This window comes from Phodopus roborovskii, unplaced genomic scaffold (assembly GCF_943737965.1).
Source record: "Phodopus roborovskii unplaced genomic scaffold, PHOROB, whole genome shotgun sequence".
In the NCBI taxonomy this organism is placed as follows: domain Eukaryota; kingdom Metazoa; phylum Chordata; class Mammalia; order Rodentia; family Cricetidae; genus Phodopus; species Phodopus roborovskii.
In genome coordinates, this window is record NW_026126689.1 from 8153083 (window position 1) to 8174790 (window position 21708).

The 21708-nt window shown below is 42.1% G+C and overlaps 1 protein-coding gene across 1 annotated transcript in view; it reads left to right on the top strand.

Annotated features, from left to right (window-relative positions):
• Dgki (diacylglycerol kinase iota) overlaps window positions 1–21708 on the top strand; it is a 421628-nt gene that overhangs the window by 348308 nt on the left and 51612 nt on the right. The window contains exons 25-28 of the mRNA XM_051174678.1: window positions 2409–2478; window positions 5664–5704; window positions 6477–6604; window positions 9056–9178. Of these exons, the coding sequence (XP_051030635.1) occupies window positions 2409–2478; window positions 5664–5704; window positions 6477–6604; window positions 9056–9178 (362 nt within the window). The remainder of the gene's footprint in view (window positions 1–2408; window positions 2479–5663; window positions 5705–6476; window positions 6605–9055; window positions 9179–21708) is intronic.

Below are 21708 nucleotides of genomic sequence, written 5' to 3' on the forward strand. Positions count from 1 at the left end.
TAATGTCTTTATTAGTTTTTCACAGCTACCAATAAACATTTCAAATCATTTCAGATTTCTTGGCATATAGTTATATTTTTCTTTTACCAAAACCTACGAGGTGTTGGTGGCATAACACATTTTACAAAAATATATTAAGGATCGTAAGCTTCTTTAGATCCAAATATCATGTGTCAAAATACAATTCTCAAAGCATTAAGTGTAGTTCTCATAAACATCGATACTGAACAAATGCCGAGATTTCATTTAGCTCAGCCAGCAAGTTGACAAAGCCAGCTCAAGATCTGCATTCATAGTTTTAGCAAATCGGATACATAAAGATACATTTTTGTGACAGCCTGTTGGGAGGCCAATTATTCCTCTATCAACCCTTTGGTTTGTGCAATCTCTTTGAGCAGAACACTCTGTCTGGGTAAGGCTTCTGGTGCTAGGATGGTTCTCTCTTGCCCTGTTAAAACCCATGGGTCGTCACCACGCACTAGACTCATCTGAGCTGCATGTTAAGCAGGTTGTGTGGTCCACGGCAGCTTTCTGCAGAGCTGCAGTCTGTATTTCCCCTGGTGCTGTTTGCTGTCCCTGTGTTACTTTGCCTCAAGTTTGAGTGAGGCAGGAGCAGGCTGACCTGACTCAGAGGAAGCCCAGGTGGCCTCTGACTGGCTCGCATCCTGTCTCCTGTGCCATTGTCCTCCCTTTTCTCACCGATATTCAGCAGGCCATCCGTCTCCACTGCCAAGTCTACCTTGGTCTCGGCACGTCTACTTTCCGTGGATGTCCCCTGTAATCGAAACTTTAAATTGTCAGTAACAGTCCAGGCCCCTGTATCTTCCCACAGAGGCCTGGTCACTCTTACCATCCCTGCCCATGGATGAGTTCCATTTTTTGCTTCCAGCCAGTATTAGAGAGCTCCAAGTCACTCTAAGCACCCTTAGAGTGAGCTCCCCTTCAGAGGGGTGCATCTTAAACTTCTGGATGTGGAAGCCCGAGGAGACAATCCGCTCTCTTCCCTGTCTCAGGCCCCCAGGGTGCTCTTTAGCCCTGTAGTTTCCGGTCCTGACAAAGGTAAGCAAGGCCTGCATCACCAGCAGACTTGCTACTGAATTAGGGGCAGCTAATCCCAGACAAAGAGCTCCAGGCAGCGGAGGAATGCTGAGAGCCTAAGAAATAGCCATCTCTGGGCATCAGCTCCCCAAATTGGTTATCTAATACCAAATGGTCATCTCTGAAATTAAGTACCCACAGTAACATTGTATGCATGGTGATATGTGTCATTAGTTAAAGAAAAAGCCGCCAGAGGCCGTGGATTTGAGAGAGCAGAGCGGGGCTACATGGGAGCAATTGGGGGGGAGGGAGAGAAAAAGAGAAGATGGAAAATGATGTTACTACCTTTTAATTTGGGGGAAAAAAGCAAAAGAGCAAGATTTTCAATGGCTTCAAGGAAGTGTGGAGACTCTGCAAGTTGGGATGGATGCTCTTGGCTCTCTCTGGGAAGATTCTGAAGGATGATTCCTACGAGAATCAGATGGGTACCTGGGCGTGTTCCTGCAGAGGGAGAGGATGTTTCAGGAGTTTTGCAGGGCAGAGAAGGGTGGCTAAAGAAATTCATCAGAAGATGAAGTATGGTCTATTGAGGGACATTTGCTTTTAGACAGAGGAAGCCATTGCAAAGAGAAGGACTTGAGTTCAAGAATAGCAGAGTGGACTTTAATATGTTACAGAGAGGAGGTTTCTTGGGAAGATGGGGGTGACTATGAGATGCTTAATTTTGGAAAGAAATGCTTTAATCTCAAACTAGAGGGAAGAATGCATTTTTATCAGATGGCCTTATGATCAAGTATGATTAAGTATTGGCTATCTTTGAAGTGAGGCCTAGAGAATGCTAAGGTAGAGGTGAATATACCTAGCTGGTCAGTGGGGGGACAGGTGAGTTTCCCAAAGGCCAATCATCCTTCAGTCTTGGATCAGCAGGGCTGAGGGCAGAGACAGACTCAACACAGCACGAACTGGGGTTTCTTTTTGTGTAGTAGCTGCTCCCCAAGTCCCCTGGAGGCCTGCCACTACTAAAAGTGACTTCTCGTGTCTCCTACATGCTATAAATGCTGTCTGACTGGTGAAGAAAGTTCAAACCTTTCCCGTTTTATCTGCATTCATCCCTTTTACTGATACAGAGAAGGAAACCCAAATAACAGACTGTCTGCAGCCGAAGTGGGCCTCTGCGAAGGGCTTTTTTCAGTCTCGGATGCAACAGTGGGCTCTCTCCTGGGACTTTTGTGGGGGTGTTGTTCTTTGCTGTAGTGTTTGCTTGAGAGAAGACTGCCTGCTCCCAGAATGTGGTGTGGAAGGAAGTGGAGGGAGGGCAGCCCCTTTTGTCAAGCAAACGTGACCATGAGAACCTGTGTGTCTCTTTCTAGGACCAAGAAGCCCCCTTCCCCAGGGCGCTGACAGCTCAGAGACTGTCCCCTCGCTGGTGCTTCCTGGATGGTGAGTGTCTGGGGACCTATCTGGGACTGGGCTGGGGGGGGGCAGCAGGACACAGTGTGGCTGATGTGGCAGCTCTCCACAAAGTTTGTTCTCAAAGCCTTGCTGTGATTCCCATTGCGTTTTAGTGATGTAGGCTTGCTGATGTTACTGGACCTTTCCTGAAGACGTTTCCCTCAAAGCACCTCAGCATCATATTGTTTAAACTGACACTTCCCCCTTATCATTCCCTTTATCTTTTTCCAAACCATCTTGAGTGTCTACGTCATATTGGCGTGGGCCAGAAACGACAGTCTGTAGTCAAAGTGGCTGTTAATTTCTGAATTATTTCCATGCCTTGGAAACTCATGGTTGCTTTGTAAGGCTGTCACATCAGTATAGACATACATTGGTGTGAAAGTGAGTCTTGCTTGCATCTATAGCTTTCCTGCTGAGTGTGATCTATTGCAGACACAATGGAGTTAGTTACAACGTGATTGTTTATTGAGCTCTACTTGCCATCTCATGCATTTTTCACTTTCCTAGATGTTGCTGAATTTCGATTTTCCACCTAATTATCTGTACTGCAATACATCTTCATCTCTATACATTCTTGCTCTTATCCAATGTAGCTAACTGAAGTTTGGAGACTTAGTCTCCTTGATGATTTCCATCTGAGAGGATGAGGGGCTGGAATGCATCGGATTAGTCGGATTAGTTGCCCAGAAGGGCTCTTTGTATCCACCAAATCTAGCACACCTCAACCAGGCTACAGGCTTCCATCCCTGGCTCAGCTGACTGATGACTTCCTTCCAATTCCATAGCAGTGGGAAGCACAATCATTTCTCACTTCCAGAGTCAGAGGGAAGCACTGTGTATCTAAGGAAATCAAGAAAGTATTTACACAGGTCATTGTGTTCCATCTATAGGCTTAGATAAAATTATTAATTTGGACAATGGTCTTAACTATGAAACTGATTTTGCTATGAGAGATCTATTGTAAACCTTTCTTCATTGTTTTGAGCACTCATTTTGAACTTTTTAAGCTAGCATACAAAATAAAACATTTATGTATATAAAATCTTTTATGGTCAATTCTTTGTTGACATCAATGATGAAGTCATACTTGAAAGAACAGAGAAGAATAAATCCTGCCAGGACTATGTTGCTTTACACTTAGGTTTTTAAGCAGGACTTTAGCTCTCCTATTTCCAAGTCCAGTTTCTTTCAGAGAGTTAGTTAATTGTCTTTTTTAATTGAAAATAGATTCTTCTTTCATAAAATATAGCCAAACCTGGTTTCCCCTCCCTCCATTCCTCCAAGTCCCCCCCATCCCCTCCCCCTCCATCTCCTATCAGAAAAGAATAGGCATCCAAGAAACCTCAACCAAAAACAGCAAAAGAAGATAATAATGAGATAAGGCAGAAGCCCTTATATCGAGGCTGGACAAGGCAACCAGGAGGAGGAAAAGATTCCCAAGAGCAGGCAAAAGAATCAGGGTTATACTCCCTCCCACTATTAGAAAAACACCACAAAACACCGTGCTAACAGCTGGAACACATATTCAGAGGACCTGGTGTGGACCCCCGCAGGCCTATGCTTGCCACGTGCATCTGCATGAGTCCATATGAGCCGTAGTCTCCTGGTGTCCTCCATCCCCTTCAATTAAACAATCCTTCTGTCCCCTCTTCTGCTGAATTCCCTGCTCTAAGGGGTGGGACAATGGAGACCTCCAATTTAGACTTCATAATGTCTGGCTGTGGGTCCCTGCACCCACTTTTCAGCTGCTGCTGGAGGAAGCCAGAGAGTTATGTTTTAAAAGTTTGTGATTATGAGTAAAGATTTGCATCCTTTGCTCTGTTATGCTCTATATTTTCTATTGATTTTGGTCCATTTTGAAAAACCTCTCATGTTTGGGCTTTGTTAGATTTAAGTAAGGGAACACTTAGGCATATTTTCGTTGTTGATTTTTGTTTTTTGGTTAAGAAGAATCAAATAACTTCAAAAAACACCCTATGTTTTATTTCAGAGATTTTCTTTTTCAAATCACAGATGCAGCCCAATCCCATTTGAAGATTGCTTAAACCTTAATCTTTGTTTTGTCATTTGGCTTCCTTCAGACATATCTCTAGGGGCAGACTGTTGAAAGGCAATGATTTGTGGAGGGGGCGGGGCATGTTGTCTTTTGGCCTGAATCTTCAAGATGTTTTCCAAAATGAGAGTCACATTTCTGGGAAGTCCATCTAACCACTGTTTCTTTTCTAGGTTTATTTAATTTATAAAATACTAAGCCTTCCCCTCTGTTAAAAGTCCTGTGTTAATTCCTGGAGATATAAGAGTCTAAATGAAAGAGCCCTTTCAATGACGCAGGCCTTTTAGCCTCACAGACATCTTTAATGACAGTCTCTGGAACAGGTTTAAGCAAAATGACAGTGGACATAGGGTTTAGGAGCAATACTTTCTGCTGTAGGCAGTTGGGATGGAGGAAAGTTTTGTTACCGGGAGCCCACCAGAGATGACCACTCAGACACAGTTTATAGCCAATGAAAAGTCTTTATTCTAGCCAGCTGGGACTACACTCAAGTATTCAGGGCCTCACTGTAGCACTGAGTGTCCAGAGCACAGGCTTTTTGAAGGTCAAAACCCCACATCACATCCTGGCATCTCCATCAGCAGTAGCTGCAGGTAGGATTTTATGTAAGCAAGCAATTTGACAGAAGCCAAGATGAGCAGTGAGTTGGAGCTGGGGGTTCTGCACAAGCAGTAATGTAGCAGAAGCTAGGATAAGTTACCTGGGTCATCTTGACCTTGGGTCCCTAGAATAGAGCCGGGTAACTTTCCGTGGGATTCTCCATCAAGGAGTTCAAATTCTAGTTAAGTCCGAAATGACCTCAGCAAGAAATAAGATGGAGGAACCTCTGCACTGTCGGCCCCTGTCAGGGTTTCACGGAGACTGAAGCATTTAAGTTATTGTTTAGAGATGAGTGGGATGCAGATAACAGTGTGGCTAGAAGGGCTTAGGAGCATTGGAATAGCAGTCGCCAAAGCACAGAAGTGCTGGTGTTTTAGTAATCGATTTAGGGACTGGCCACCTGTGTGACATGCTTGCCATGAAGGTTTTGATTGACTGTGCAGTAGAAAGGAAAGGTGTAAATCTCATGACAAGCTTAAATGACTCTGAATGGCCTGTACATTTTTTTTTCCCTTAGCAACTTCTGCTGACCGCTTTTATCGAATAGACAGATCTCAGGTAAGTTCTTTCCAGCTTATTTATGCAAGAGAAACATCTCCCAGTCTCTGTACCGTGTTGGTAGCCAGTCTCATAGATTTTTGCTAGTGGAAAGATTAAAGATGATAGGTCAGTGTTTATAGTCTAAGCCACAATGCTTTTAGCCTGCATGTGTTTTATGACTCATGGGCTCAATGAAGTGACTAATGAAAATATATAAAAACTTGAATTACAACTGTTATCACAGTCCTACACTCTAAGTTTTCATTTACATGTACTCTGGCCAAAGTGATGCTTACTTACACTTTTTAAATGCTTGTTTGTTTGTTTTTTTTTTTTATTTAGCTGGTATATACGTAGACAACTTAGATTTGGTTTATTAATACTCCTCCATATTTAATAATGAGGGAAATTATGTTTACCCAAGGCTAAAACCTCTGCCCACCATTGAGATTTTCCTGGAAATACACTTCATGGTATTGAACCCATTGAAAACCAGCTCTTTCTTAACCCTTGCCGCTTAGCTTTGGCCACATCCTGGGGCAGAAGTGTGAGCTGTCGTGTCCTCATACTGGACCAGGTGGCATGTCAAATGCCACATCTTATAGCATCTGGGTGGAAACAGGGGAAAGGGCATTTCTGGTCCCATCTAACAAGATCCTGGTCAGGTGTGAGTACTGAAGCAGAGCAATCTTTTCTCCCCTTGTTCTCTATGCATTACTACCCAGGACTGTGTGTTGCACAGCTCATTCCTCATTCTGAGGAGGAAAACAGGCCTGTGTTTCTTCCTTAGGAACACTTGCACTTTGTGATGGAGATTTCTCATGATGAGATTTTTATTCTGGACCCAGATATGGTGATGTCACAGCAGGCGGGGACACCTCCAGGGATGCCTGACCTGGTGGTTGAACAGGCTTCAGGGTAAGTGTGTTTTTCCTCTCTCAGTGACAGCATTGGCTGGCTGTGTTGTGACCTCTATATCTTTGGCTTTGCAATTGATATTCTAATGACATAAAAAATTTGGAATACAGATTTATTGATGTTTCCTTAAAGTTAAGATGCCTCTGGTCCTGTAAGGCCATCTTCTGAATGGCTGTATAGGAATCCTCATGCCTAGCCAGTCTCTTATCTTCTCTGAACCTTATTTACTATTATACAACCTCTCCATACTGGGGTTATAAATACTGATACTCCCATCTTTGCATCTATATAGGTCTTGTTTGGTGTATTATCCACAAGAAATGTTGACATGGGTATTTTAATCCAGTTCTTTTTGCCTTGTCTCTAAATTGCTTGACACAAAGGATCTAGATTGTTCTTGCCACTCTTGTATTATTCCTCTTCCTTCAGAGTGACTTAATTCTCTTTAGTATGTTTTTTTTTCCTCATCTGTGAATACAAACAATAATATCACCTCATCTTAGTCAGGGTTTCTATTGCTGAGACAAAACACCATGACTATAAAGCAAGTTAGGGAGGAAAGGATTTATTCAGCTTATACTTCCACATTGCTGTTCACCCTGAAAGATGTCAGGACAGGAGCTTCACCCATAGGATTCTAGACGCAGGAGCTGAGGCAGAGGCCATGGAAGGGTGCTACTTACTGGCTTGCTCTCTCTCCATGGTTTGCTCAGCCTGCTTTCTAATAGAACTTGGGACACCAGCCCAGGGATGGTACCACCCACCATGGGCTGAGTCCCCCCCAACAACCCGGTTGATCACCAGTTGAAAAAATGCCTTACACCTGGATATCAGGGAGGCATTTTCTCAACAGAACCTCCATTCTCTCTGATATCTCTAGCTTGTATCAAAACCTATTCAAAGAATTAGTTGTAGAAAAAAATAAATTGACACAGGCAAAATACTTAGAAGACATGTGTCACATGGTAGACATTCATTACATATTAAAATCTTTTCATAATGATCTTACCAACTGGGTTCTGTGATTATCCTAAATGTATAGATAAGAAAACTGAAGCTCAGAGTTGCTTGCCCAATCGTGCACATAAAGTATAAAATCTGAGATTTAACCATATTGTTTTTTATGCGGATCCTATATTTTAGCTAAAATAGGTTTTATTTTTCATATGCTAAGAAAAGTTTTTTTCTATTTTATAGACATATTTTTTCCTCAGTTTTTTTTGTTATTATCAAAGTGATTAATGATTGTTTACATTTAATTTAAATAAGCAGCTATACCCACCCCCTAAATTTAATCAACACTAAAGAAGAATTATACAGGATACTGTACTAAAACACTATTTGAAGGGTTGGAGAGATGGCTCATTAGTTAAGTATGTGCATTATTCTTGCAAAGGATCTGACTTTAGTTCCCAGCACTGACATTGTCTATCTCTGAAACTTATATTCTAGCTTCAAGGAATCTGATGCCCTCTCCTGGATATTATGGCATTTACACTCACATTTGTGCTTACCCACACATAAATACACACTATACATGTAAATAATAAAATAAAGTAAATCTTTTTAAAAATATTTGAGACTGAGTTAAAATTGAAAACATTGTAGTAAAGTATACAAAAAAAAAAAAAAAGCATTCTGGCATGACAGAAGTTTCTAGAACATATGCCGTACAGTTGTCATCATATTCATAGTAAAATCACAATGTTTGGTCTGTGGTAAGTTTACTAAAATGTCACCTTGTAAAATACCTAAGTTATTTGAAAAAATAGTTAACAATTCAAAAATACTTATTTGGAGTTTTTATGCACCAACTATTGTAAAGATGAAGAGCCAATGGTGTAAAAATAAAAACAGACAAATGCCTCTGTCCCTTTGAAGTCTGATAGACAGTGGCTTACTGGTATGTGGGACTGATGGCTGAAATACAAGAAGACATATACATGCACTCAAAGCAAACAGAGATTGTGTATTCATAACCATAGAGCATAAACAAATGTACTTACCATAGGGACTCCAGTCTGGTGTGATGTCCCACTAAAGAAGAGGCAGGTGCTGCCTAGAACCCACCCCACATCATAAAGACTCTTTGGTATATTTGATGAGAAACAGAACCATCTTTTAAAGTGGTTTTGGATTTTTTTCCTCCTATTCTTTCCATACCAAGTATGGACAACTTTCTCTCTGGTTATAGTTTTTTGTGTTGTTGTTTTGTTTGTTTTTTGGTTTTTTGTTTTTTTTGGTTTTTTTTTTTTTTTGTTTGTTTCTATACAGAGTGACCTGATTTGTGTGAGCAGTATGTCTTCTGAAAATAAGCTAGAAACAAAGATCTAGGATGAGGTTGGGCTTTCTCATCTTCCAAATTAATTTCCATGACTGACTCCGTTAATTTTATACTCATGCCACACGTAGTAAAGTGACTTAATCTTCAAAATGACATTTTTGGCCCAGGCTGTCAGACTGGTGGAACCCTGCCCTGAGGAAACGCATGCTGAGTGACAGTGGACTGGGAATGGTCACAGCCCACTATGAGGACTCGGATATGAAAGATTTCAGTCACTCCAGAGTGCTACAGTGAGTTTCTGACTGTTTTATAATTGATTATGATATAGTTACATCGTTTCCCTCCTTTTTCCTCCCTCCAAGTCCTCCTATATATCTCCTTGCTCTCTTTCAAGCTCATGTCCATGTCCTCCTTTTTCATTAATTATTGGTGTGTGTGTGTGTGTGTGTGTGTGTGTGTGTGTGTGTGTAAAACCAGCTCACCTGAGTAATATCACTTGTACAAGAGCCATGGACTATCTAACAAAAACCTCCACACTGGGCATGGGAAGCCCTCTCATGTTGCTGGTCCGGGTTATCCAAGAGACTCCTTAAACATGATAGACTGTTGTTATTGCCTTTGGTTCTTCCCCAGACGTGGAAGCTAAATCCCTATTGCTGAAAACAAAGTACACGGATAGCCCAGAGGCCACTAAGCCGGATTTTGCTGTTTTCATTTACGTCCCCATGACTTCTGGAGGTGGGAGGGTCTAAAACGTGAGCCGTTTTTAGTGGCGATCAAGACAAGCTGTCTCATGTGTCTGTGCCCCTCCTGGTGTTGTTAGTTACTTTGCTTGGGTTGGTCTGCATGCCAGGTTGTGATGGATCCCCATTGTCTGTTATCTTCCTAGGGAGCTGCCTTGAGCCTGTGCATCTGGGTCTGTGCACGTTTGAAGCCCTGCTAGCCTCGCTCGTGCTTTTGTTACTGGAGACGAGAGCATGTCAGATCCCTTGCAAACTCCCATCGGGAAGAGATGCATGAGAGTTTTGAGTTGTTAGGAAAGGACATACAGGCTTTCGTTGTGTGACCACTGGGATTTGCTGCTTTCTTTATCTCAATTTCTGAATGTGCTTTGTGTAATACTTCCCAGTAGGTTTTTATTCTTTTCTACAACAGTATGGTAGCTTCAAATGCCACCTCTACGTAATTTGGAATCACTTCGGAATAGTCTCAATGTGGGATTGTCTAGATCAAGTTGACCTGTAGGCCTGCCTGTGAGCAATTTTCTTAATTATGTTAATTTAGTGGGAAGAGCTTATCTAACAGTGGGTAGTACCGTTTCCTGAATTTGAGTCTTGGACATTATATAAGAGGAACAAGTTAGCTTGCATGCATTAATTGTTGTCTCTATTCTTGAGTGTGGATGTGATATGACAACTACTTCCATTCCCTTCTGCTTTGACTTCCCCACAGTGATGGAATGCAGTCTGGAATTGTGAGCTACAATTAATGCTTTCCTCCTCTAAGATGACAGGAAGGAAACTGGACTAGCCAGGTGTTATTTGTGTATGGATATGCATGTGTTGTAGGGATCCTTTCTCTTCAGGTCTGACCATGGTTGGAAAGTAGCATACAGTTGGAGTTTTACAGAGATCTTGGTACTTAGTGCTAAGTTCATCCTCTTGTCTGCTCGTATTTTGTTGCAGGAACACATTCTAGAGTGCAGTCTTAGGTCACAGTCTGAGGCCAATCATTGCACCCACTTTTACCTTCAGGACAATCACCCCATCCCAGAGGATGCAGAAGTAAACTGTCATTTATAAAACTGGGCTTTTTTTTTCTCTCAGTTAAGTGCAGGGTCCTAATCAAATAGTGACATTGGTCTGGTAACATCCAATCTTACCTTTCCATAGAATAACAGGATTACTAAGCTTTTTAGAAGCCCACAGTTAAATGAAGAGGCAAGACACTGCATTGTTTCTAAAGAAAGACCGGAAGCAATTTCCCAAGAACAAAGGGAGAAAAATGAGAAATCTCAAGCTAATTATTTCATTGGCAAAGGTTCTACTCAGACACCCTCAGGGCAAAAGCAGACTTCATTTTAATTACTTCCCTGTGTTACCTCTTATTTTCTTATGTGAAGAGGAAAAAGGAAAAAAAAATGAATTGCTATGGATTTTCTCTTTTTAATTAAACTGTGTTGCTGGTTTCGGGTAGCATTTTGATTGCTTACAATTCTGAGTGTTTTTCCATTTCCTTTTTGTATAATATTAGGGCTCGTGACCAGGGATGACTCAGCCATCCGTGAATAGCTAAATAAGTGGCCATCTATCTGTGGGCAGACTAATTGGAAAACTAGAGTTTTAATTATCTGCAGAAATAAGTACCAAGCCTTTGCAGACCAGCTGAGTGTTTCTGTATATATGTGATTTGCAGAGAATGAAGTGCCATCACAATCTAGTCTCTGTGGTCAGAGATTCCTCTAAAGAACATATTGATGAGCACTTCTTATCATATAAAATGATCATTTTTGAAATAGTGGATGATCTTCCCAAGAACTGCAAATGCATAGAACACTTCCCTTAACAACCAGCTTCTTAAACCTGGGTTGGAATGAGTTCTTAGTTTCTGTTTGGACTACTTAGTCATCTCTATTTCTGTCAATCACAGCAGGTCCCAAAGTGCTTTATGTAAAGTGGTGAGGTGTTTGTGTATAAACCACTTCCCTGTGAACTACCTACTACAAGGTGAACACTACCTTGTAGTTGTAACACTATTATTTAAGGAAGAGTAACAAGAGCCATGCATGTTCACTACAAGCAGTATCTTATTGAAATATTTTTTCGTCTTTGCTTGGTTGAGTCTCTGCATCCCTAGACACAGACCACTCACTGTAGTGTCTTTTTTTATTAATTGATGCAGGAAGACCCAGCCCACTGTGGGTAGTACCATTCCTGGGCAGGTGAGCTTGGGCTGAAAGTTAGCTGAGGATAAACCAGAGAGCAAGTCAGTAAGTCAGTTAGAAAGCAGCATTCCTCCATGATGTATTGCTTCAAGCCCCTGCTTAAGTTCTTGTCTTTTTGACATCCCTCCATGATGAACAGTGACCTGGAAGTAACCCTAATAAACCCTTCTCTCTCCAAGTTGCAGCATCTTGATAAATATGTCTTTCTGTGCTGCTGCTGCTACTACTACTACTACTCACACACACACACACACACACACACACACACACACACACACACACACTAGTTTCATGGTTTCTTAATATTGCAAAGTAGCTTCACAGTGGGAATATTTAGGGATAAACACATGGGAAGATCATGAGGAAGTATTGCACTGAGACCGGCATCTGTTAGTCCAGCCCTAACCCTCAAACAACATGGAGGAAAAACGGGTTTAATTTGAACGTCTTGACACTAAGTAACTGACTCCTGAAGAACAAACCAAAAGTCTTCAAGCCTTAGAACTGGAAATATTATTTATCAGATTTTTGACATGTTAAAATAGCATTTACAGAATGATCTGTGGCTGTGAATCATTTATCAATAAAACGCATTTGTATAATACAAATATGCAAAGTATTTCATTTGACAGCAGAACGTCCATAAACAATAAAGATATAGGAAGAGAGACAATAAAGATAAAGACATAAATCAACATGTAAAATAATAAATTAAATTTAAAAAGACATAAATCAATAGCAAAAATAATAAAACAAAATAAATAACTAATAATTACATTGAAAAGAATGATTCTTCGAAAACATAAATAAGAGAGGGAATATTCTGGAAAGATACCCACCCACGCAAGGGATGGAGAAAGAAGAGTAGTGCACAGCTTGCCCAGCTCATTCTTCCTACACAACAGTCAGGTCATGCCAGGATCCCCCGCCAAGCCCCATTGGATCTTCTCAGGGTTTTCTCATTGTCTGTATACACTTAGTTTCTTAGGTGGATCCTTCTCCATCTTTCTTCAAGAATGGTGAGATGGAGGCCACGGACAGACAGAGAGAACCCTGCTTTTGTCTCTACTGTGTCTTGTTGAGTTCATACTGTTTCCATTTAGGATCATGAGGATGCAGGGCTAGATGTATGCATGCTCCCACACATACAGGTCTTGAAACCTGAAGCAGAGTAAAGAACAATTCGAAGAACCAATCTTGAAATAAATTGGCAAGAGATGACTGACACGTTTTCCTGTTAGGATCCTAGTGACTTTGCCTTAAGGTTTAACAAAATAGTTTCTGTGTCTAAGAAAGTTTGTTTAAAATAACATGTGGGCAGAGTTGAAGCCCAGTCAATAGACTGCCTGTCTAACATGCACAGGGTGCTGGGTTTGATAACAACACCTCATCCACGTGTGTTGGCGCCCCAGGGGTAGTGGAAGGAAAAGCTGAAAGTACAAGATCATCCTTAGCTGCTTAGTGAGCTAGATGAACTGCATGAGAGCTTGTTTTAAAATATAAAATTAATTGCTCAACGATTGCCCTCTGTGAGACTGTATTTTGTGCAGGTGGAAGACTAAAAAGGATGCAATCCACTTAAGTTTAATCAAGCAGTCTAATTGGGGTGCACATCACTGCATCTGTGAGGTAAGAAAGGAAGTGAAAACTCCCATGCACTAAGCGCACCGTGAAGGCAGCGAGTCGATTGAGAGTCAGCAGGCACGGTGGGACCCAGAGACGGGTTTAGTTTCCGAGTAACAACATCCAGAGTTTTGCTTTGTGAGACTCTCCTCCTAAATTGCTGAAATGACACACATGTACTTATTTATTATAATAATATAATATTGTACCCTAAATTACTGGAACGACACACATTTATTTATTTATTCATTTTATTATAATAATATAATATTGCCCCCAAGTCCTAAGCCTGAAAGGTTCATGATGAAGGAGTATCACACAAGTGAGAAGGTTCTGTTTTGGTCCTGGTCTAAGATCCTGAGTAAAACTGTAGTGAGCAGCCCCAGGACAGGCCAAAACTTGACAGTAATAAGAAGTGGAGTTGAGCTCATTATGAAAACATGGAGATGCCCATGTCTAAGCATTTGCCTGTTATCCTGGTCAGCTGATCAAATCTGCCATTGGCAGACTATTTCATCCTCAGACAAGAGTCACAGCTGGCAACCTTGAGCTACAGTGTGTGAAGTCTGATTTATGATTTCATTTTAGTTCATTTAGTTTAGTGATTGGACTATTGAACCAATCACTGTTGGGCACCTTCAGTAGCCATGATAGGTGCTGGAGATATAAGCCTAAGAAAGAAACCTGTTACTCTTGAAAAGCTTGTACTTAATGGGGAAATCTTACAGACATCATTGGTTATAATTCCTACTGATACATATCATAGTGTACAGATGCAAAGAGGAAACTCAGAACCAGGACTTGATCTTTCTCTTCTCTTCTTCTCTTACTTTCTTCTTATGGAAAGCATGAATATTTAATGAAAATGGACTTTAAGAGCAGTATTCTTTGAAAGGATTCTTAGACATACTTTGTTGTACTACTACCCATGAACTGGTAAATACTGATTCTTTCTTTATTACAATAGAAATGCTCCTCAGAGAACATTCCGATAATTAACATCATTTCACCCGGGTATGTTTAAAGGAATCTGTAGCAGAGAAATAATTTAGGGATAACTAAAACATTAAAAAAAAAAAAAAGGCCTTTCAATGTAGTTTACAATTCAGTGATAAACTGATATCTAGGTAACAGCCCTGTGTCCTTCCTCATTTCTGAAAATCCACATGATCTTGGCTGGCAGAGAAATAGCTTCACAGCCCCCCCCCAGTTTCCTCTGGAAATACTAGGTTGGTTATGACCTGACCCTACTGAAAATGGGGGTTGCACTTATTGTCAAAGCTCTAGGTTCCTGGAAGGAGATGAATGATCAGGGTAGGATTTGGGCTGTGGAAATACCCTTTGAGCACCGCAGTCAGATAAGGAGGAGAAAATTAATCTGCTTAGTATGCTGTGAGCTTTTGCTGGGCTTCGAGATGGAATCTGTGCTGTCAGAAAAGAGATGGCCCCTGCCATGTGTTTTGCTGAGCTAGCTGAGTGCCCTACTGTTCGCCTTTGACTGTTCTAAGTCTTACTCACCTTGGATAATCACCCCAGCTGGGAAAATGCAGGGAAAGCACACCTTCCTTCGGGCTTGTTTGTCTCCTTGCCATCCTTGAGAGTTTCCCTTTGAGAGCCAAACATACAAGAATATCCTATATGTGATATGTGTAAAACAAGTCAAAACAAAACAAAACACCCAATAAGATATTTCCATGACCACTGACCACTTCTCAAAAAAGTTACTCACACAGAAGACCTGTTCCACTTGGGGAAATCAACCCAAGCTTCCAAGTTCACCTAGGAGAATAGCGATCAGAGATTCCCACAAGCAGGTCTTGGTTTGACTGGCATTGCAAGGAAAACAGGGGGCTGGAGCAAATATGCTCCAATACTAAAACACACATTTTATTTAAAATGTCACCAGAAAATTCTGGCTTTCCAGTATTATGAGTTCCAAATTTTGCCAAAAATTACAGCATTGGGAATAATTTTTTTTTTCATTTGTAAAAGTTGGCAGCCTTACCTGCTCATACCTGGGCAACAGTAATTGGAATGCATAAAAAACAACTGGAGGCTTCTTTAAATCACATGTGTTCCCTGATCTGGCCAGGTTGCGCATTGCTAATTGTGTCCCTACAACATGTTGTGCTGTATCTGGAATAGCAGTGTATAGTAAAGCTTGAAGGTTGAATGAATGAATGAATGAATGAATGAATGAATGAATGAATGTTGACTATTAGAGAAAAGGCACACTGGGCTTGGAGATGCAGACCTGCCATCCCCGCTCCCAGGAGCCTGAAGCAAGAAGATTGCAAATTCAAGGCCTGGTTGGGCTACAGAGCAAAGGTGTCCCATCAGACCAAGATAAGCAGGTATCCGATGTGTTGCTGTGGTGAATCTAATTCTAATCACATTGCAGTAAAATAATAGGTAAAATGCCAAGAGCATTGTCTGGCTGTGCAATCCAGTCTTATGTTGCAAACATCAATGTAAATATATTTGGTCTAGGAAGAGTATATGGCAAAATAATAAAGATGTGCCCACATTCCTCAGAGGAGATGCTGGTATTTCACAGGCAGGAAAGTAGAAGGTACAGACAGATGGTAGGTACAGGAAGGTAGAGGCAACACTGATGAGCTCGGTGCAAAGGTGGAGTCGAGCCAGAAAGAGTGGTGTCAAGTAGTCTACACCATAAGATGCTTTCCATACCACATCCCTGGGTATTTGGGGTTTTCTTGTTTAGTCCTTAAAGACCTTTAGAGGTTCTTTGAATGGCGAAGAAGATTCTTCAGCACATGGGATCCTGACCATCTAAAGAGTCTGCATGGACAAGATGCTCAGGCATTCCTAAGTGGATCTAACCAAAAAGACAAGGAGAGGTCTGCGCAAGAGAATGTGTGGGGCCCTGTGTGCAGAAAGCTCACTGCTTCCCCCATTACAGAGGAGGCTGAGGACAGAGGACAGGGACTCCACTGGGGACACCAAGAATGCCCTACAAAACCAAAGCAGAGGGACTGCAGAGGCGGCTCTGTGATGATTAAGAACTCAGGCTGCTAGAAGACTGGTTTCCATCCCCAGTACCCACGTGGTGGCTTACAACCTTCTGTAACTCCTGTCCTAGGGGATTCATAATCATCTTCTGGCCTCCGTGGTTACTGTATGTATGTGGTATACAGGTATCCATTCAAGCAAATGCTCATAGACGTAAAATAAAAATAAGTAAAAATATCTCAAAAAGTTTTAAATAAAAAATAAAATCAGAACAGAGGTGGTAGTTTTGCCTTCTACAACACAGTTTGCCTCCAGGCATTACGAGAAGCTAGCTAATTGTTAGAGACTTTTTTTGTGTGACGAAGCTGCTTTAGTATCATTTAAAACTAGACAGTGGTAACTCCATCTTCTCCCTGCATGCAGAAGCTGGGTTGCTGTTAGGCCAATACAGGAAAAAAAAAAATGGAATGTTTGCAAGAGTGTGCTAAAAGCAGAGGCTGTGTGTGCAGCCTGTCTTGTCTCCCCTGCGAACAGCCCTATGCCGTAGCATGTGCTCTGTGTGCTATGCGGTGTTGTACAGTCAGCTCTCTTTAATCCAGTTGCTGGATCATCCCTGAGGGCCACATACTGACAGGATGGTATCGGCTCTCATCAGTTTGATAAATGGAGTAGGGATGCAGCATAGAGAAGATGATGTCCAAGCTAAAACAAACAACCATCCAAACAACGGATGTTCTACCAACTGATAGTGCCTATCTTCTCTAGGGCCAAGTTTGTAGTTAGGGTTATTAATAACCCTTTAGAGCATTTAGGGACAGCACAGTTCACTGGGGTGCAAAACAGCTATTTCTCATTCTCGGAATGGGTCCAAAACCCAACACAGAGTCAGCTGTCGGTTCAGCCTTCTGAGAGCTATACCATGGGAAGCCCCAGTACCGTGGGATTTCTACCACGTCCCTGGACATAGCAACAGGATACTCTGGCAAAAGAAGGGAATATGGGAATTACCACTCAGAATTGGGGCTAATTCCGACTAACTTTCAGGGCCATAACTATGTGAAAAGTGACGTAGTTTTTTCTACCTGTGCCATGACATATTTCTGCTGCAAATTCTTTCTTCTTACCAGTGTTGGGAAGGAACCTTGATGCTGTGTCCTTCCTTTTCTACCCGCCGTTTGAGTGAGGAGCCTTGTGTCCTTTGTCCCTACAGAGAAGGGAAGATCTCTCAGGGCATGGGGATGAAGGGAGGCCTTCAGGCCCCACCCATCGCTCTGTTTGCCTGTGTCCTCAGAGTTCAGGGTTTCTGGTGGTCTTCTCTCCTCCCTGGTACTCGCTGCAGCTTCCCGAGACTTCACCCTAACTCTTGTTTTCACTGTTGATTCGCCTTTGGGAGAAAATTGCAGCAAATGGGTATGGAGCATGAATAGCCAGTCATTTTAAAAACAGTTCTAAAATAACTATGCATCCCAGTGATATACTTTTGGAACGGGGACATGTTCCGGGATATTATTGGCTTGAGTCACTCTTGGAAATGAGAAGAATAGGGTGTGAAAACGTTTGTGATCCTTGAGCTCACAATTTTGAAGAGACAGGGAGAAAGCTATCTTTTAAGAGACAGATACCCCGATTTGAAACTAGAGTGCTGGAGATGGTGACTCTCTTTGTCTGAGTTTCTGCCCCCTGCTCAGTGCCACACACCCAGTGTACCAGCACAGCCTTGCCTTCCTGTCCTCCTCTAGAACCCATCTCAGGGTTCTAGAAAGTGCTGGGCGAATGTTCTGAGCATCTCTCCCTGGTGAATGGAGCCAAGTTCTTCACAAGGCTGTGCAAACTCTCTTCTCTGAGAGTCTGTGGGTTCTTTGCTGCCCGGCCAGCATTACTACTTTGGTTCTTGGGTCTTTAACTGATTCTCTCATGGAGCTACTCCATGTTTTGTGGATGGTTGTGCCATGTGATGGAGAGAACTCCATGTTCTTGAACACAGAATCATTGGGAGGAGGCAGTGGCTTGTGAGATCAAGATTCCCACTCCGGTGGACATTGCCTCCTAAGGAGAGGACGGGACAGGAAGCTTCAGCTCACTAATAGAGCTGTTAGGAAGAGACAGGAAACTGCTTAACCTATTATTTTTTTTCTTCATATTTTACAGTTGGGTTCAGAGTCCTTACTTGGACTCCATACTTAGCCCAATTCCTGGGCACCCCAACATAGATACTAAGTATCTTCATTGTGACTATGTGAGATGACCTTTCTTAGAAGCTTCAAGTTCTAATCCCGAAGGCCTCAGTTGGCCTTTGTAGCCTGGAGCTTCATGGTTCTATGATGTGTGCCTCTAAAGAGTCCACAAGAACCAGTGAGGTAACTCAGTGGGTGAGAGCACATGCTGCCGAGTCCGAGGACCCGAGTTTTATCCCTGGAACCCACACGGTGCAAGGAGAAAACCACCTCACCCAAGCAGTCTTCTGACTTCTACTTGTATGCAGCAACTCCCCATCAACGCAAATGCAAGCCATACAATTACAAAACGAAATAAGCTGCACGTTTCCAAAGTGGAGGTGGATTTTTGTCTCAACCTGAATTGTTCGTTAGGGCTTCCCGGGCTTTGCTAAAGCTACCAGTCTCTGGTTTCTGAAGGCTACATCCCGGTCCCCTGTGGGTGTGTCTCCTTTAGTTGGATCTTTTCTGTTCTGTTTTTTCCCTTTGTTAAGAAGCACTCTGACAAATGCATTTGCAAAGATTTGAGTCTTGCAGTACGTCCTCATAGGTTTCAAATGCTCGCATGTAGTGTGATGGTCAGATCTCCATACTGAGTAAGTAGGCAAGCCTAACTCTACCTCTGTCTTTTATCTATTGCTTTCCCGTGATGGTGGTGCAGGCTCACTTTTTCTCCATCCTCCTCATCCCTTCACTTTGAAGAAACTCCTTTCTCATTTTGTTTACATTCCTGGAAAACAACGGTAGGTGGCAGTAACATTTCAACTCAAAGGGCATTTAGGGAACTCCACCAAGTGACGAGTGGTATTCATCAGGAAAAAGAAAATTGTAGAAGCTAATGGTGAAATTGCCATTAAAACAAACAAACAAACAAAAAAACAAAACAAAAAACAAAACAGAAAAACCAGCCTAATATGTGTATGTAAGTGCAAGAACCTATTTTAAAAATAAACAGTACATTTCAAACAGCCCACACAGCGGCCATCCAAGGATGCATTTGCATAGACAGTCTTGAAGCCAGGTCCTTTTTGAGCCAGAGAAGTAATGGGAAGAAAAACAAATGAGTGGATATTCACTTCAAGTGAAGAGCTCATCGGTGTTTGTGATGCGCATTCCGGGACTTTTACCTCCATGACAATGCTCATCTCTGTGCTTGCGCCCTCCCCCAACTCTTTCTCTGCCCTTCCCTGGTGTTGGGAGTGAATGTCACCTTTGAGGCTCTCTGGCTGTCCCTGAAGGGGTTTGTGACCACTTGAATAGAGTGTGTTTGTCTCTCTCCTCTCAGTGCCACTTTGTGTGGTGCTTAACTTTCGGCTCTCATTCTCTCCTGCTCTCTTACGGTTTGTGCTTTGTTCATTGTCTTAGAGAAATGAGCATAATTAGAAGGAACAAAGGCAAACAAAGAGGGTTTATGTAGTTGATGGAGATTCTCAAAGCACAAAAAAAAAAAAAAAAAAAAAAAAGGAAAAGAAAAGGGGGTGGGGTCTGTTTTCCTTAATTATAGATGCTCTGAGGGCAGAGTGATGGCGGCACACTTGTCCCTTGGCTCTCTGGCTCACTGTTTCTCACCAGGTTCTCAGTATGGTCTCGTGGAGTGGTGTTCTCTACGGATAGGCGACTCAGACCCTGGATAGAAGCTCATTTGAGGGAAGCTGTTGCTTAGAGCTAAGAATCTCTAGTACACATTCAAAGTACCTTAAACCACGCCTAGGTTTCCTTGATTTAAATGGCGGTTCTTGCCCATCAAGCAAGCTCCGGAACACTGCTAAGTCTGTGCATCACCCTTTTATAGGGTAATGGGAAAACAAAGATGGCATTTCTCCAGCAGCAAAACAGAGCTTGAAAATGGGCCTGAAAGGAGAGTCTCATGGGAAATTGCTTTGCATTTGAGATTTCTTAGGTGTTTCACACAGAACCAGAGTACTCTCTTAAACCTGACACCGAGTGACCACACCCAGATATGTCTGACTATTCACCATGGGAGCAGAGTGATCCTACGTGGTGGGCTTTTCTACAAAAGATTGCATTCTACCAGTGTGGGGAGCCTAGGAGCTCTGTGGACTGCGGTCAGGAAAAAGAAAAAGGGGGAAAAAAGATGGGCTTATAAGCCAGATAAAAAGCTTCTCCATGTATGTATGTATGTATGTATGTATGTGTGTATGTATGTATGCATGTATGTGTTTTGGTTTTTCAAGACAGGGATTCTCTGTGTAACAGCCCTGGCTGTCTTGGAAGTCATAGAGATCTGTCTGCCTCAGCCTCCTGAGTGCCAGGAATAAAGGTGTTGATGAATAGGATGTGTCGTCACCCCAATCCTATAGAAATCACTATGTTAGCTATAGTCCTCGCCTGGAAGGGTAAAGAGCAAAGGCATGCACAAGAAAGGAATATTAATGAAATCCATGCGCACAAAACTCTCAGTACACAGGCATGTGCACTGTTTTATTCTCTGCTTCATTCCCCAACTAGCATCTTAAGAGTAAGACTACTTATCCAGTGTGCTGAGCAGTGTGTAGAGGCCGTGCAGGTGCCAGCTCACCTAGAGTGGGTGATTTGTTTTTGGTTATAATTTCACCTCAGTGGATCAGTCTGTGAGTTTTTAAACAGCTCAGAGCTCTTCTACCCCATCTACACTCTGTTGTCTTAGAAGCTTATCTGAATATTTTTGGAATGTAATTTCCTCCCTGTGTCTCAGACTAGGTTTTCATGCCCATCTTGCGTGTTTATTTTAAGCGCATCTCAATGTGGTGGCTTTGCCATTCTGATGGCCTGCTAGCACTGTGATGGTTTACAAATGTTTGGTACATATGCTGGGAAGGAAGAAAGCATTATTTTGTAGATAACTCTTTTTAAACAGTAATAGAAATGTGTGGGTAGATCCTGGTATTCATCCACTCTATCCTCTTTGACATCCAGTTTCTAAGGGAGGAAACGACGCATACAGCCTGAGCAAGAACCAAGCAGAAAAACTATGGATGCCATTAAATTAAAGCTATGAAATGAGAAGAAAGTGAAACACTGTGTTGAGCCTTAAAAAAAAAAAAAAAAAAAACAGAATTAAGATACT